Below are 16,995 nucleotides of genomic sequence, written 5' to 3' on the forward strand. Positions count from 1 at the left end.
GAAATCAGGAATGCTCAAGAGGCCACAATTAGAGGAGCGCAGAGATCTCCGGGTTGTGGGGCTGGAGGAGATTACAGAGATCTCCGGGTTGTGGGGCTGGAGGAGATTACAGAGATCGTGACATTGCTCATTCTAGGTGAGCTTCACTGTGTTCACTGTGTAGTTCAGTTAACAGGAAAGGATTTTATGGCAACAAACATCATTAATCGTAAAACAAGAGAAGGCGGTTAAAGTTACTGTGAAGTTTTACATATTCATATTACAATAGGTTAAATATTCCAGTTCTGTACAGGGAACGATGTCCCTTCACCTCTGTTACACTCCAGCCCAGACAGCGAAGGTCAGCGCCTCCTCTCTCTGATGAGGGACTGGGCATCACAAGACCATGGCCTTTGACATCTTGGGCCTGGGCTTGAATCCTGTACGAAGCAGGGATGACGATCTCCTGATTCTGAGGAGCTGACGCAGCATGCTGGGGACTAGGCAAGCGTCAGTCCCAGACAGGACAGGTGAATGTCATCAGCGTAATGAGATTGGACAGTCCCAATCCAGTTCTCAATGGGCATCAGTCCATTGCACTAATTCCCATTGTTCACTGAGAGCGCCAAATAAACTCAACATGTGTTCCATTGGATAGAGAAGCCCAGTTATCAAAACATTTTAATTGGGCTGTGTGAACTTGGATGAAGATCTAACGCACCAATTGTGTGCACATTCCTTCCTGACTGCCCGAGGCAACCTCGATATCCGTGTTGTTTAACAATGATGCTAAGGTTGGATTGCAGTGTTTGTTTGAGTCTCCCCTCCGGCGAGAACGTTCTTAATTGTGAGAGACTTTTTGGGCCAGAATGTCCCAGTGAGGACTAAGGATTTACAATCGATCTTGTTTCAGGATGCCATATTGTAGCTCCCTCAGATATGATGGATGGCAGAGTTGGATCGATAAAACAGGCTCTCATCTCCAATGATCTGGGAAGCAAGGTAAAGCTGCACTAGGTGGAGTCCAGTGGCACAAGGTCTGAGCTGCGTATACACATCAGTTATCGGTTAGCTCTTACTCTGACGTTCCTCTGGAGGTGCAAATTCCAAATGCGGGGATTTATTTTTGTTGATTTGTGGTGTTGGTTCTTCCAGTTCCAGCTCTCGTCTCCTCCTCCTGAACATGTTGATTCTTGCTGAGGTACAGTTATATGGCCCTTCAGTATGTCATTGAAGTGACCATGGATTCTCAAACTGTCCCCAGGTTATTAAACCATGGAGGCAACCACAGCCAAGCTGTACCTTGTTGACCATTGTTCACACCTGTACACGTTCCAGCAAAGCCAGGAGCTGATCAGAGACGCCAATTCTGGTCAATTTGCCCCCTTCCTAGCCCAGTGGCACTGAGCCCAGTGTTAGGGCCCTAACCACGGCTCCGGCTGAGAACACAGCTTGGCACAGGCCGAGGATCCAACCTGCGGCCTTCTGTTTTGTGTGCTTCATTACCACACCGATGGGGCAGGGGTGGTCAATGGGGACGGGGGGTGTGGGCGATTGGGATACGAATTAGAAGCAGGAGTCGGCCCCTCGAGCCTGTTCCGCCATTCAATAAGATCATGGCTGATCTGATTACTCCACATTCCCGCCTACCCCCGATAACCTTTCACCCCCTTGCTCATCAAGAATCTATCTACCTCTGCCTTAAAAATATTCAAAGACTGCATCCACCGCCCTCTGAGGAAGAGAGTTCCAAAGATTCACAACCCTCTGAGAAAAAATTCTCCTCATCTCTGTCTTAAATGGGCGACCCCTTATTTTTAAACAGTGACCCCTAGTTCTCGATTCTCCCACAAGAGGAAACATCCTCTCCACATCGACCCTGTCCAGACCTCCCAGGATCTTATGTTTCAATCAAGTCCCCTCTTACTCTTCTAAACTCCAGCAGACACAAGCCTAGCCTGTCCAACCTTTCCTCAATGGTATGTTGGCCTTCGTAGCGAGAGGGTTCGAGTACAAGAACAAGGATGTCTTGCTGCAGTTGTACAGGGCCTTGGTGAGACCACACCTTGAGTATTGTGTGCAGTTTTGGTCGCCTTATCTGAGGAAGGATGTTCTTGCCATGGAGGGAGTGCAGCGAAGATTCACCAGGCTGATACCTGGGATGGCAGGAATGACGTATGAGGAGAGATTAGGTCGATTGGGCTTGTACTCGCTGGAGTTTGGAAGAATGAGAAGGGATCTCATTGCAACTTATAAAATTCTAACGGGACTAGACAGACTAGATGCAGGAAGGATGTTTCTGATGGCCGGGGAGTCCAGAACCAGGGGTCACAGTCTCAGGATAAGGGGTAAGCCATTTAGGACAGAGATGAGGAGGAATTTCTTCACCCAGAGAGTGGTGAACCTGTGGAATTCTCTACCACAGAAGGCAGTTGAGGCCAATTCATTAAATATATTCAAGAAGGAGTTAGATATATTTCTTAAGGCTAAAGGGATCAAGGGATATGGGGAGAAGGCAGGGACAGGGTACTGAGTTTGGATGATCAGCCATGATCTCACTGAATGGCAGAGCAGGCTCGAAGGGCCAAATGGCCTACTCCTGCTCCTATCTTCTATGTTTCTCATAAGACAACCCGCCCATTCCAGGTATTAGTCTAGTAAACCTTCTCTGAACTGCTTCCAACGCATTTACATCCTTCCTTAAATAAGGAGACCAATACTGTACACAGTACTCCAGATGTGGTCTCATCAATGCCCTGTATAACTGAAGCATAACCTCCCTACTTTTGTATTCAATTCCCCTCGCAATAAACGATAACAGTCTATTAGCTTTCCTAATTACTTGCTGTACCTGCACAGTAACCTGTTGCGATTCATGCACTAGGACACTCAGATCCCTCTGCATGTCCGAGCTCTGCAATCTCTCTCCATTTAGATAATATGCTTTTTTATTCTTCCTGCCAAAATGGACAACTTCACATTTTCCCCACATTATACTCCATTTGCCAGATCTTTGCCCACTCACTTAACCTATCTTTATCCCTTTGTAGCCTCCTTATGTCCTCTTCACAATTTACTTTCCTACCTATCTTTGTGTCATCAGCAAATTTAGCAACCATACACCTTCGGTCCCTTCATCCAAGTCATTTATATAAATTGTAAAAAGTTGAGGCCTTAGCACTGATCCCTGTGGCACACCACTCATTACATCTCGCCAACCAGAAAATGACCCACTTATGCCTACTCCCTGCTTCCTGTTAGCTAGCCAATCTTCTATCCATGCCAATATGTTACCCCCTACACCATGAGCTTTTATTTTCCGCAATAGCCTTTGATGTGGCATCTTATCAAATGCCTTCTGGAAATCTAAGTACAGTACATCCACCGGTTCCCCTTTATCCACAGCACATGCTACTTCCTCAAAGAACTCCCAATAAATTGGTTAAACATGATTTCTCTTGCACAAAACCATGTTGACTCTGCCTGATTACTTTGAACTTTTCTAAGTGCCGTGCTATAACGTCTTTAATAGTAGCTTCTAACATTTTCCCCATGACAGATGTTAAGCTAACTGGCCTGTAGTTTCCTGCTTTCTGTCTTCCTCCCTTTTTGAATAAAGGAGTTACATTCGCTATTTTCCAATCTAATGGAACCTTCCCCGAATCTAGGGATTTTTGGAAAATTAAAACCAACGCATCAACTATCTCACTAGCCACTTCTTTTAAGACCCTAGGATGAAGTCCATCAGGACCCGGGGACTTAGAGTCACAGAGTTATACAGCACAGAAAGAGGCCCTTCGGCCCATCGTGTCCGTGCCGGCCATCAAGCCCTGTCTATTCTAATCCCATTTTCCAGCACTTGGTCCGTAGCCTTGTATGCTATGGCATTTCAAGTGCTCATCTAAATGCTTCTTGAATGTTGTGAGGGTTCCTGCCTCTACCACCCTTTCAGGCAGTGAGTTTCAGATTCCAACCACCCTCTGGGTGAAAAAGCTTTTCCTCAAATCCCCTCTAAACCTCCTGCCCATTACCTTGAAACTATGCCCCCTGGTTATTGACCCCTCTACTAAGGGGAAAAGTTCCTTTCTATCTACGCCCCTCATAATTTTGGACATCTCAATCAGGTCCCCCCTCAGCCTTCTCTGCTCCAAGGAAAACAACCCCAGCCTGTCCAGTCTCTCTTCATAGCTGAAGCGCTCCAGCCCAGGTAACATCCTGGTGAATCTCCTCTGCACCCTCTCCAATGCAATCACATCCTTCTTATAGTGTGGCGACCAGAACTGCACTCAGTATTCCAGCTGTGGCCTAACTAGCGTTTTGTACAGCTCCATCATGACCTCCCTGCTCTTATATTCTATGCCTCGGCTAATGAAGGCAAGTATCCCATATGTCTTTTTAACCAATTGGATCCCTGAAGGCAGCAGGACAGGTAGATATGTACATGCACACCAAGGTCCCTCTGATCCTCTATCCTTCCTAGGGTCCTACCATTCATTGTGTATTCCCTTGCCTTGTTAGTCCTCCCAAAATGTATCACCTCACACTTTTCAGGGTTAAATTCCATTTGCCGCTGTTCTGCCCATCTAACCATCCTGTCTATATCATCCTGTAGCCTGAGGCTTCCCTCCTCGCTATTTACCACTCCACCAATTTTCGTGTCATCTGCAAACTTACTGATCATATCTCCTACATTCATATCTATATCATTAATGTACACTACAAACAGCAAAGGACCCAGCATCGATCCCTGTGGTACACCACTAGACACAGGCTTCCAGTCACAAAAACAACCTTCGACCATCACCCTCTGCCTCCTGCCACTAAGCCAATTTTGGATCAAATGTGCCAAATTGCCCTGGATCCCATGGGCTCTTACCTTCTTGACCAGTCTCCCATGCGGGACTTTGTCAAAAGCCTTACTGAAGTCCATGTAGACTACATCAACTGCACTACCCTCATCCACACACCTAGTCGCCCCCTCGAAAAATTCAATCAGTCCGCAGCTCCAACAATTTGCTCAGTTCCACTTCCCTGGCGATTATAATTTTCTTGAGTTCCTCCCTCCCTTCCATTTCCTGATTTACAGCTATTTCTGGGATGTTACTTGTATCCTCTACAGTGAAGACCGATGCAAAATACCTGTACAATTCAACTGCCATCTCCTTATTTTCCATTATTAATTCCCCAACCTCACTTTTTATAGGACGTAGGGAGGGGAGGTTTGAGAGGGGGGGGGTTTGAGCGGGGCGGGGGGGGTTTGTTGAGCGGGGCGGGGGGGGTTTGTTGAGCGGGGCGGGGGGGGTTGTTGAGCGGAGCGGGGGGGGTTGTTGAGCGGAGCGGGGGGGTTGAGCGGAGCGGGGGGGTTGAGCGGAGCGGAGCGGGGGGGTTGTTGAGCGGAGCGGGGGGGGTTGAGCGGAGCGGAGCGGGGGGGGTTGAGCGGAGCGGAGCGGGGGGGGTTGAGCGGAGCGGGGGTTGTTGAGCGGAGCGGGGGGGTTGTTGAGCGGAGCGGGGGGGTTGAGCGGAGCGGGGGGGTTGAGCGGAGCGGGGGGGTTGAGCGGAGCGGAGCGGGGGGGTTGAGCGGAGCGGGGGGGGTTGAGCGGAGCGGGGGGGTTTGAGCGGAGCGGGGGGGGGTTGTTGAGCGGAGCGGGGGGGCGGTTGTGGAGCGGGGGTGTTGAGCAGAGCGGGGGGGGGTTGTTGAGCGGAGCGGGGGGGTTGAGCGGAGCGGGGGGGTTGAGCGGAGCGGGGGGGTTTGAGCGGAGCGGGGGGGGTTGTTGAGCGGAGCGGGGGGGGTTGTTGAGCGGAGCGGGGGGGCGGTTGTGGAGCGGGGGGGGTTGTTGAGCGGAGCGGGAGGGGGGTTGTAGAGCGGGGGGGGTTGAGCGGAGCGGGGGGGTTGAGCGGAGCGGGGGGGTTGAGCGGAGCGGGGGGGTTGAGCGGAGCGGGGGGGCTGTGCGGAGCGGAGCGGGGGCGTTGTGGAGCGGAGCAGGGGGGTTGTTGAGCGGAGCGGAGCGGGGGGGTTGTTGAGCGGAGCGGAGCGGGGGGGTTGTTGAGCGGAGCGGAGCGGGGGGGTTGTTGAGCGGAGCGGAGCGGGGGGGTTGTGGAGCGGAGCGGAGCGGGGGGGTTGTGGAGCGGAGGGGTTGAGCGGAGCGGGGGGGCGGAGCGGAGCGGGGGGGCTGTGCGGAGCGGAGCGGGGGGGTTGTGGAGCGGAGCGGGGGGGTTGTTGAGCGGAGCGGAGCGGGGGGGGTTGTTGAGCGGAGCGGGGGGGTTTGAGCGGAGCGGGGGGGGGGTTGTTGAGCGGAGCGGGGGGGGTTGTTGAGCGGAGCGGGGGGGCGGTTGTGGAGCGGGGGGTGTTGTTGAGCAGAGCCGGGGGGGGGTTGTTGAGCGGAGCGGGAGGGGGGTTGTAGAGCGGGGGGGTTGAGCGGAGCGGGGGGGCTGTGCGGAGCGGAGCGGGGGGGCTGTGCGGAGCGGAGCGGGGGGGCTGTGCGGAGCGAAGCGGGGGGCTTGTGGAGCGGAGCGGGGGGGTTGTTGAGCGGAGCGGAGCGGGGGGGTTGTTGAGCGGAGCGGAGCGGGGGGGTTGTGGAGCGGAGCGGAGCGGGGGGGTTGTGGAGCGGAGGGGTTGAGCGGAGCGGGGGGGCGGAGCGGAGCGGGGGGGTTGTGGAGCGGAGCGGGGGGGTTGTTGAGCGGAGCGGAGCGGGGGGGGTTGTTGAGCGGAGCGGAGCGGGGGGGTTGTGCGGAGCGGAGCAGGGGGGTTGTGGAGCGGAGCGGGGGGGTTGTTGAGCGGAGCGGAGCGGGGGGGTTGTGGAGCGGAGCGGGGGGGTTGTTGAGCGGAGCGCAGGGGTTGATCGGGACGGGGGGAGTTTGATCTGATCAGAGGGGTTTGATCGTAGCGGGGGGGGGGGTTTGAGCGGGGCGGGGGGGTTTGAGCGGGGCGGGGGGGTTTGAGCGGGGGGGGTTTGAGCGGGGCGGGGGGGTTTGAGCGGGGCGGGGGGGGTTTGAGCGGAGCGGGGGGAGTTTGATCTGATCGGAGGGGTTTGAGCGGGGCGGGGCGGGTGTTTGAGCGGGGCGGGGGGGGGGTTTGAGCGGGGCGGGGGGGGGGGGTTTGAGCGGGGCGGGGGCCAAAACTTAAAAACTGCGAACTGTGGATCTTTAACACTGTTGTTTGATGTTTCTCTGTAGGTCTCATTGATGAGCTACAGTGCAAAGTTTGCTTCCTGTTTCTATGGACCTTTCCGGTGAGTTCCAACGGTTTGAATCTGTTTCACTGATTCTGGCTGTAACAGGATCGATGTGCGAAGTGTTTTAGCAATAAATGTGCTGCTTTCCACTGAACACTAATCTCGGCTTCCCCTGTTAATACTGGAAGATGAGGAAAGTGGCTGTGGGTGGGTGTAGGGTGAGCCGTGGGTGGGTAGGTGTAGGGTGGGCCGTGGGTGGGTGGGCTGTGGGTGTGGGTCGGCGGGAGTTTAAATAAAGAATTTGGGAGGAATTTCTTTACACAGAGAAAGCATGAATGTAGAACTTGCTGCCACATGGGCTGAGTGAAGCAGATAGCTTTGCGATTTTTAAGGGTAGGCTTGATGCTTACATGAAGGACGATTGAATACAGGGATACAGGGGCAGGATGGGAAGAGGTGATTAGAGTGGGAGGAACCTTGTGTGGACTGTAAACCTTGCGTAGACCTGTTGGGCTGAATGGCCTGTTTGCGTGCTGTAGATTCTGTGTAATTCATGTCCTTTGTCATCAGTGATGCTGCCCAGTCAAAGCCGGCCTTCGGAGATCGAAGGTGTTACCAGCTGCCGCCAGGTGCCAGGGGGCTGGCTATCCGAGCTGTGGTAAGTCCACGTCTGTGTAGTTAAAGCAGTCAACACACGAGATGAGTTTCAAAGTTAGAGAAGTCCTGCTATCTCTGTGCCAGCAGTGCCAAGTTAACGCCACTGGGAGCACCTTCACCACACAGACTGCAGCGGTGCGAGAACAAGCTCCCACTGCCACCTTCTCTGGACAAGCAGAGATGGGCAAGAATTAATTTTTAAAATAGTATGTGTGGTTGTAGAGAGGGTTCTGGGGTGCAGGGTGTGTGGTTGTATCTGTGTTGGGGAAGTTTACAGTGTGAATTGTAGTTGTTTTCTGGATGTTTGCCAGGTTATATACATACAGATAGGTTGGGGTTCTGGACTGGGTACGCTGGGGTGGGGGTTCTGGACTGGGTACGTTGGGGTTGGGGTTCTGGACTGGGTACGTTGGGGTTGGGGTTCTGGACTGGGTACGCTGGGGTTGGGGTTCTGGACTGGGTACGCTGGGGTTGAGGTTCTGGACTGGGTATGCTGGGGTTCTGGACTGGGTACGCTGGGGTTGAGGTTCTGGACTGGGTACGCTGGGGTTCTGGACTGGGTACGCTGGGGTTGGGGTTCTGGACTGGGTACGTTGGGGTTGAGGTTCTGGACTGGGTACGCTGGGGTTGAGGTTCTGGACTGGGTATGCTGGGGTTCTGGACTGGGTACGCTGGGGTTGGGGTTGGGGTTCTGGACTGGGTACGCTGGGGTTGGGGTTCTGGACTGGGTACGCTGGGGTTGGGGTTCTGGACTGGTTACGCTGGGGTTGAGGTTCTGGACTGGGTATGCTGGGGTTCTGGACTGGGTACGCTGGGGTTGGGGTTGGGGTTCTGGACTGGGTACGTTGGTGTTGTGGTTTTGGACTGGCAACCTGGAGGTCATGAGTTTAAATCTCACCATGGCAAGTTGTGAAATTGAATTTAATAAATCTGGAAAAAGAATGAGCACAAATGTAGCCACGTTGTTCACTAATGAAGGAAATCTGCTGCCAGTCACTTCTACACAGTGACTCCTAATGCCCTCTGAAGTGAACAAACCACTCTGGTGTAAAAACAATTGCCAAAGGCCCACCACCATCTTTTGGGACAGCTAGGGGTGGGCAGTAATATACCATGCCAAGGTCTCCCGACAAGAACAAATAAATTACAGGATCGATGTGCTGAGCTGTGGAAATGAGTGTGTAATGGTGTGCTGGTCAGAGCCAGCTGAGGGCTTTCCAGGATAGAGCGCAAGTGATGTTGTGTCCCGTCGTGTGATAAAGGAGAAGGTAACTGATTGTGGGCAGCGATCCATGGCTCGCTCGCTCACTCTCCCTCTCTCTGGTTATTGGGATTGTGGGCAGGGATCCATGGCTCTCTCTCGCTCTCTCTCTCTGGTTATTGGGATTGTGGGCCGCGGTCCATGGCGCTCTCTCGCTCTCTCTCTGGTTATTGGGATTGTGGGCAGGGATCCATGGCTCGCTCGCTCTCTCTCTCTTACTGGGATTGTGCACAGTTGGGGCGTGACTCTATCTGCGTGTCAGTGGATTACTGAGATTGACTCTGATTGCTCTCTTGGTGCAGGACCGTGATGTGCGTGAGGGGGCGGACATGCTTATGGTCAAACCGGGAATGCCTTACCTGGACATCGTCCGAGAGGTGAAAAACAAAGTAAGTTGGTGCACGTACCCATTAGCTGTGGAGGGGTGTGGACCGATTTCGGGCAGATAGCAAACTGGGTTTATAGGGTCTGGGACCCCTCGGCTGATGGTGGGCTGGGTTTATAGGGTCTGGGACCTCTCGGCTGATGGTGGGCTGGGTTTATAGGGTCTGGGACTCCTCGGCTGATGGTGGGCTGGGTTTATAGGGTCTGGGACCCCTCTGCTGATGGTGGGCTGGGTTTATAGGGTCTGGGACCCCTCGGCTGATGGTGGGCTGGGTTTATAGGGTCTGGGACCTCTCGGCTGATGGTGGGCTGGGTTTATAGGGTCTGGGACCCCTCAGCTGACGGTGGGCTGGGTTTATAGGGTCTGGGACCCCTCGGCTGATGGTGGGCTGGGTATATAGGGTCTGGGACTCCTCGGCTGATGGTGGGCTGGGTTTATAGGGTCTGGGACCTCTTGGCTGATGGTGGGCTGGGTTTATAGGGTCTGGGACCTCTCGGCTGATGGTGGGCTGGGTTTATAGGGTCTGGGACCCCTCAGCTGACGGTGGGCTGGGTTTATAGGGTCTGGGACCCCTCGGCTGATGGTGGGCTAGGTTTATAGGGTCTGGGACCCCTCTGCTGATGGTGGGCTGGGTTTATAGGGTCTGGGACCCCTCGGCTGACGATGGGCTGGGTTTATAGGGTCTGGGACCTCTCGGCTGATGGTGGGCTGGGTTTATAGGGTCTGGGACCCCTCAGCTGACGATGGGATGGGGTTAAAGAGTTTTTTTCTTCAGTAATTTTATTCCCTCTGCTCCTGAGGATACTGACTCATAGAATCACAGAAGGAGATCGTTTGGCTCATCGCACCTGTGCTGAGGAACTCAAACTGAGGCGTTGGTTCCACTGGCACCGACAACATCCATTACCTTATCCAAATGGCCTTTTTAATGCCTAAGTCACTCAATGCCTGCTCGAAGCTCTGCCTGCTGTACATAGTCTACATGAACGGCTGTATCTAATTAGTCCAGGGCTATCAGGCTCTGGAACGCCTCCCATCATTTGCCCCACTGATATCATTAGCACGCTGCATGGCATAGGGCGGTGGGGAGAGCGAGTGTGTTAGTCCGGGGATGGGGGGCGATGGGGGAAGAGCTCATCTACAGAGGTGTTGCCCTCTTGGCTGTGGAACAGTGAATCCTGTTCTCATGGGTGTTATTGGAGCAGGTGGAGACTCTTGTATGGACATACTTTAATTTTGTTTGAGTGAGTTGTCATGTCCGCTCGCTGACAGCAGGAATGTCCCTGTCATAGTGAAGTGTCCCTCGGGGTTGTATTCGAAGTTTCCCACCTGCTGCTTTAATTTTTTTTAAATTTATTTATGGGATGTGGGCGTCGCTGGCAAGGCCAGCATTTATTGCCCATCCCTAATTGCCCTGGAGAAGGTGGTGGTGAGCCGCCTCCTTGAACCGCTGCAGTCCGTGTGGTGAAGGTGCTCCCACAGTGCTGTTAGGGAGGGAGTTCCAGGATTTTGACCCAGCGACGATGAAGGATAGGCGATATACTTCTAAGTCAGGATGGTGTGTGACTTGGAGATGATGGTGTTCCCATGCGCCTGCTGCCCTTGTCCTTCTAGGTGGAAGAGGTCGCGGGTTTGGGAGGTGCTGCTGAAGCAGCCTTGGCAAGTTGCTGCAGTGCATCTTGTAGATGGTCCACACTGCAGTCACGGTGCTCTGGTGGTGGAGGGAGTGAATGTTTAAGGTGGTAGATGGGGTGCCAATCAAGCGGGCATCTTTGTCCTGGATGGTGTCAAGCTTCTTGTGTTGTTGGAGCTGCACTCATCCAGGCAAGTGGAGAGTATTCCATCACACTCCTTACTTGTGCCTTGTAGATGGTGGAAAGGTTTTGGGGTGTCAGGAGGTGAGACATTTGCCGCAGAATACCTAGCCTCTGACCTGCTCTTGTTGCCACAGTATTTATGTGGCTGGTCCAGTTAAGTTTCTGGTCAATGATGACCCCTAGGATGTTGATGGTGGGGGATTCGGCGATGGTAATGCCGTTGAATGTCAAGGGGTGGTGGTTAGACTCTCGCTTGTTGGAGATAGTCATTCCCTGGCATTTGTGTGGCGCAAACGTTACCTGCCACTTATCAGCTCAAGCCTGAACGTCATCCAGGTCTTGTTGCATGCGCGCATGGACTGCTTCATTATCTGAGGAGTTGTGAATGGCGCTGAACACTGTGCAGTCATCAGCGAACATCCCCATTTCTGACTTTATGTTGGAGGGAAGGTCATTGATGAAGCAGCTGAAGATGGTTGGACCTAGGACACTGCCCTGAGGAACTCCTGCAGCGATGTCCTGGGGCTGTGATAATTGACCTTCAATCACCACAACCATCTTCCTTTGTGCCAGGTATGACTCCAGCCAGTGGCGAGTTTTCCCCCCGATTCCCATTGACTTCAGTTTTACTAGGGCTCCTTCATGCCACACTTGGTCAAATGCTGTCAAGGGCAGTCACTCTCACCTCACCTCTGGAATTCAGCTCCTTTGTCCATGTTTAGACCAAGGCTGTACTGAGGTCGGGAGCTGTATTCTAACAGGTTTCCTTCATCTCTACATTAATGTGATGTCACTGACTGTTAAGAAAGTTCACTACAGCCACGGAGATATGGGGGTGCACCCTGCGTAAGAGTGTCATTATTATTTACTGTGAATTTAGTGATTTTGTTGCAGTTACTGAATGCTAGGTGTTTAGCAGTTAGTGATCTCTCTCTCCCTCTCTCCTCCCCCTCCCCCCTCTCCAGTTCCCCTCACATCCACTGGCAGTTTACCATGTCTCTGGAGAGTTTGCAATGCTGTGGCACGGTGCCCAAGCTGGAGCATTTGACCTCCGGACAGCTGTAATGGAGGCTCTGACCAGCTTCAGGAGGGCAGGTAATACTTGTTAACTTTTACAGCACTTTGTGCAGTGTGTTAATCCCTTGCATGAAGCCAGGTACCAACACTGCGTCCGTAGATCCTGCAATATACAGCGAGCTCTGTGTAGCCCAGTGTCCCAGGAACACGGGCACATGTGGAATGTGAGTCACTTCATACTTGGTTTTGACACTCCTGATCTTTGGCCACCCAGTGCGGGGGGCTGGGGGGGCGCTGGCAAGTCGGAGGATCTCTGTGGGTCTGCTTCTGGGCCTCGCCAAGGTGGTCATCCACAGGAGGTCCAGGTTGGACGCGGCTCGTGGGAGCGTGGTCGCTCTGGCTGGCTGTCTGTCTCTCGTCCGCAGCCTTGTCCACGCCCAGGTGAAGAAGCATGCGGTGTCTGCTGATACGCTTGAGGCCTTCCGCAACCAGTGGTCACCGCGGGGACTGGAGTGCTTGGTGGGCACAGACAGCAATATTATTATTTAAGTTTCCTTTGTTTTATGATTTTGTTTTCTATTAGTTGTTCCCCTTTAAAAGGGGGAACTTTTATTTGACACTGGGGCAATCCCCTATAGAATGGCCCGCCGGGGGGCAGTCGCCCGTGGGATGGCCCGCCGGGGGGCAGTCGCCCGTGGGATGGCCCGCCGGGGGGCAGTCGCCCGTGGGATGGCCCGCCGGGGGGCAGTCGCCCGTGGGATGGCCCGCCGGGGGGCAGTCGCCCGTGGGATGGCCCGCCGGGGGGCAGTCGCCCGTGGGATGGCCCGCCGGGGGGCAGTCGCCCGTGGGATGGCCCGCCGGGGGGCAGTCGCCCGTGGGATGGCCCGCCGGGGGGCAGTCGCCCGTGGGATGGCCCGCCGGGGGGCAGTCGCCCGTGGGATGGCCCGCCGGGGGGCAGTCGCCCGTGGGATGGCCCGCCGGGGGGCAGTCGCCCGTGGGATGGCCCGCCGGGGGGCAGTCGCCCGTGGGATGGCCCGCCGGGGGGCAGTCGCCCGTGGGATGGCCCGCCGGGGGGCAGTCGCCCGTGGGATGGCCCGCCGGGGGGCAGTCGCCCGTGGGATGGCCCGCCGGGGGGCAGTCGCCCGTGGGATGGCCCGCCGGGGGGCAGTCGCCCGTGGGATGGCCCGCCGGGGGGCAGTCGCCCGTGGGATGGCCCGCCGGGGGGCAGTCGCCCGTGGGATGGCCCGCCGGGGGGCAGTCGCCCGTGGGATGGCCCGCCGGGGGGCAGTCGCCCGTGGGATGGCCCGCCGGGGGGCAGTCGCCCGTGGGATGGCCCGCCGGGGGGCAGTCGCCCGTGGGTTGGCCCGCCGGGGGGCAGTCGCCCGTGGGTTGGCCCGCCGGGGGGCAGTCGCCCGTGGGATGGCCCGCCGGGGGGCAGTCGCCCGTGGGATGGCCCAAGATAATAGCTGTGCCTGAAGAAAGAGGAGAAAAGCTGTTGGGGTTTCTGCTGTCATGTAAGCTGCTTCAGGACAATGTTGGCGTGTGGATGGCCCTGATTATTTCCTGCCTCTCTCCTAAAGACACTGGCTGTTGCTGGGCTATGGGTCAGTGGCTCAGACAGCCCTTAACAGATTAGCCACACTTTACATGTGAACCTGGACAGCATGTGGTGACCGGCTATTCAACTGTGGGGTCGTCCCTACGGTCCTGCCCTAGCCCAACGTGCGTGCGCACTGACATACACTTTCTGACCGAGATTAGTGGACAGTGATTGGGGGGGACCACTGACCTATTCCTGTTTCTCTTCGGTCTTTTGAAGTTGACTTTTGCCACCAGGCTACTAAGGTCTATTGCACTGAGATTCAGCAACGTTGAAAATATCTTCTGGGGAGACCAAGAGCCAGGGCAGCACTCGCCTTCCTCCCGATAACACAATCAAGGCCCTGGATCCAATCGTTGCTCAGCACTCACTCGCCTGTCAGTCCCTCCTGGGATGGTTTCAAATTTTCCCGGTGGAGCATTCTATGGGGGAGCATTCTATGGGGGATCGCTCCCGGTGGGGCACTCTATGGGGGATCGCTCCCGGTGGGGCACTCTGTGGGGGATCGCTCCCGGTGCGGCATTCTGTGGGGGATCGCTCCCGATGGGGCATTCTATGGGGGATCGCTCCCGGTGGGGCACTCTATGGGGGATCGCTCCCGGTGGGGCACTCTATGGGGGATCGCTCCCGGTGGGGCACTCTATGGGGGAATCGCTCCCGGTGGGGCACTCTATGGGGGATCGCTCCCGGTGGGGCATTCTATGGGGGATCGCTCCCGGTGGGGCATTCTATGGGGGATCACTCCCGGTGGGGCATTCTATGGGGGATCGCTCCCGGTGGGGCATTCTATGGGGGATCGCTCCCGGTGGGGCATTCTATGGGGGATCGCTCCCGGTGGGGCATTCTATGGGGGATCGCTCCTGGTGGGGCATTCTATGGGGGATCGCTCCCGGTGGGGCATTCTATGGGGGATCGCTCCCGGTGGGGCATTCTATGGGGGATCGCTCCCGGTGGGGCATTCTATAGGGGATCGCTCCCGGTGGGGCATTCTATGGGGGATCGCTCCCGGTGGGGCACTCTATAGGGGATCGCTCCTAGTGGTGCATTCTATGGGGGATCGCTCCCGGTGGGGCATTCTATGGGGGATCGCTCCCGGTGGGGCATTCTATGGGGGATCGCTCCCGGTGGGGCACTCTATGGGGGATCGCTCCCGGTGGGGCATTCTATGGGGGATCGCTCCCGGTGGGGCATTCTATGGGGGATCGCTCCCGGTGGGGCATTCTATGGGGGATCGCTCCCGGTGCGGCACTCTATGGGGGGATCGCTCCCGGTGGGGCATTCTGTGGGGGATCGCTCCCGGTGCGGCATTCTGTGGGGGATCGCTCCCGGTGCGGCATTCTGTGGGGGATCGCTCCCGGTGGGGCATTCTATGGGGGATCGCTCTCGGTGGGGCATTCTATGGGGGATCGCTCCCGGTGGGGCATCGCTCCCAGTGGGGCATTCTATGGGAGATCGCTCTATAGATTTAAAAAAAAACTAAAGTGATGCCAGCACAAGGGAAGGAGCTGAATGTATTTTTTTTAAGTCTCGAGTTTATGTCTGTTATGTTAGTTAATCGTCTATTAAATAGAGGCCTGGCAGGGAACCTCCGTCCCGTGGAATGCACATCTTGTACCATGTGGGAACTCCAGGACGCTTCCCGTGTCCTGGACAACCACGTGTGCAGGAGGTGTGGTCAGCGGGAGGAGCTCGAGCTCCGGGTTTCGGAGCTTGAGCAGCAGCTGGAGTCACTGCAGTGCATCCGTGAGGCTGAGAGCTTCGTGGATAGCACGTTTCAGGAAGTGGTCACCCCGCAGCTTAAGAGCTCTGGTTCTGTTAACACACCTGCTGGACATTCTCACGGTGGTGTTGGTGTAATCTATAGCAGTGACTGTCCCATCATTCCCCATCCCACTTGACCACGGGAAGATGGGTAACCAGCAGGTGGCTCCTGCTGGGGACAGTTTTCCAGTTTGGCATTTAAGAATGATGGTGTTGTACCTGTGTGATGTTGATTTACTGTGTTTGGGTTTTGTAGGTGCTGATATCATCATCACGTACTATGTGCCACAGATCCTGAAATGGCTGAAGGATATTTGATGCTGCTCCGTCTCGGACACAGACCACACAGGGTTCTGAAGAATTTTAAGCCATTCCCACAGACCGCCCCCCCGCCTCCCGTTCACCCCGCTCCTCCTCTCCCGTTCACATCTGGTACCACGGCTGATATACCAAATACTCGTTGATAAAGACGAGCAACATTCTTTTAAACCTTGAACCCTTGTATTAGACCTAAAATAGATTTTCACAGAAATGTTTAGCATCCTTCAGATATTTAGTTGCATAATGTACATGAGTGGAAGAGAGGGAGAGATTTGACGAAGTGAGCTGAGAGTGGTTGAAAGATTATGCAGCTGCAAGTGTCTGATTTTGTAAAGGATTTGTTGTGCATTGCGAACACAGCATCAGGGATCTTAAACTGAATGAATTGACAGGCTTTGTGAATAAATCATGTGACTGGGATTTTGATGTACTATGTAGTAACCGCTGCTGCCATGTGCCTTCCTGGACCTGACCGTTCGATGTGTACAGACTCTCTAACACGTGTTATTAATATTACCTGTAAGTGAAACGTGAAACCCTGTGAACAGTTGCAAATGAAATGGAAACTTCTGTTTTAATAAAACAAATACTAAGAAATTAAATGCTGTTTGCTCTGCCTCTTGCAGCTGCAATGTAAGTCATTCCTTTAAGTTACATGGCCCAGAAATTCGGGTCGGGGGCTTCCCGCGGGTGCAAGCCTCCGACCTGCACTTACCTAGCGCGCCAGCCGTTGAGCTGTGGGCCCGTGTGGAATTCCGATCCGGGGCCTGCGCCAGCTGCCGGCGCGCAGTGCTTATGTATCCCAGGGGCGCAGTTAGTTTGATGCTTCCCCTGGGATCACGTGGGCCATGGGGAGCCAATCGGAGCAGGGAATGCTTCATTCATAAGTTTGACAGGAAGAGTTGTCAAACTTATAAATACTACAAGCCCCAAAACATCACTAAATCTTCAAATAAATTTTTTAAAAAACATCACATTTTTTAAATATACTATAAATTACATGAAATAACTTTTAAACAATAATT

The 16,995-nt window shown here is 54.7% G+C and overlaps 1 protein-coding gene across 1 annotated transcript in view; it reads left to right on the forward strand.

Annotated features, from left to right (window-relative positions):
• The window catches only part of alad (aminolevulinate dehydratase), a 30,536-nt gene extending 13,964 nt beyond the window's left edge, over positions 1-16,572 (forward strand). The window contains exons 7-12 of the mRNA XM_085965945.1: positions 893-981; positions 7,153-7,208; positions 7,722-7,809; positions 9,372-9,458; positions 12,237-12,366; positions 15,906-16,572. Coding sequence (XP_085822071.1) covers positions 893-981; positions 7,153-7,208; positions 7,722-7,809; positions 9,372-9,458; positions 12,237-12,366; positions 15,906-15,967 — 512 coding nt within the window. The 3' untranslated portion in view covers positions 15,968-16,572. The remainder of the gene's footprint in view (positions 1-892; positions 982-7,152; positions 7,209-7,721; positions 7,810-9,371; positions 9,459-12,236; positions 12,367-15,905) is intronic.
• The last annotated feature ends 423 nt before the right edge of the window (positions 16,573-16,995 follow it).

The sequence above is a fragment of the Somniosus microcephalus genome, chromosome 23, assembly GCF_052327205.1.
Source record: "Somniosus microcephalus isolate GS21.2 chromosome 23, FLI_Smic_1.0, whole genome shotgun sequence".
NCBI classification, from domain to species: domain Eukaryota; kingdom Metazoa; phylum Chordata; class Chondrichthyes; order Squaliformes; family Somniosidae; genus Somniosus; species Somniosus microcephalus.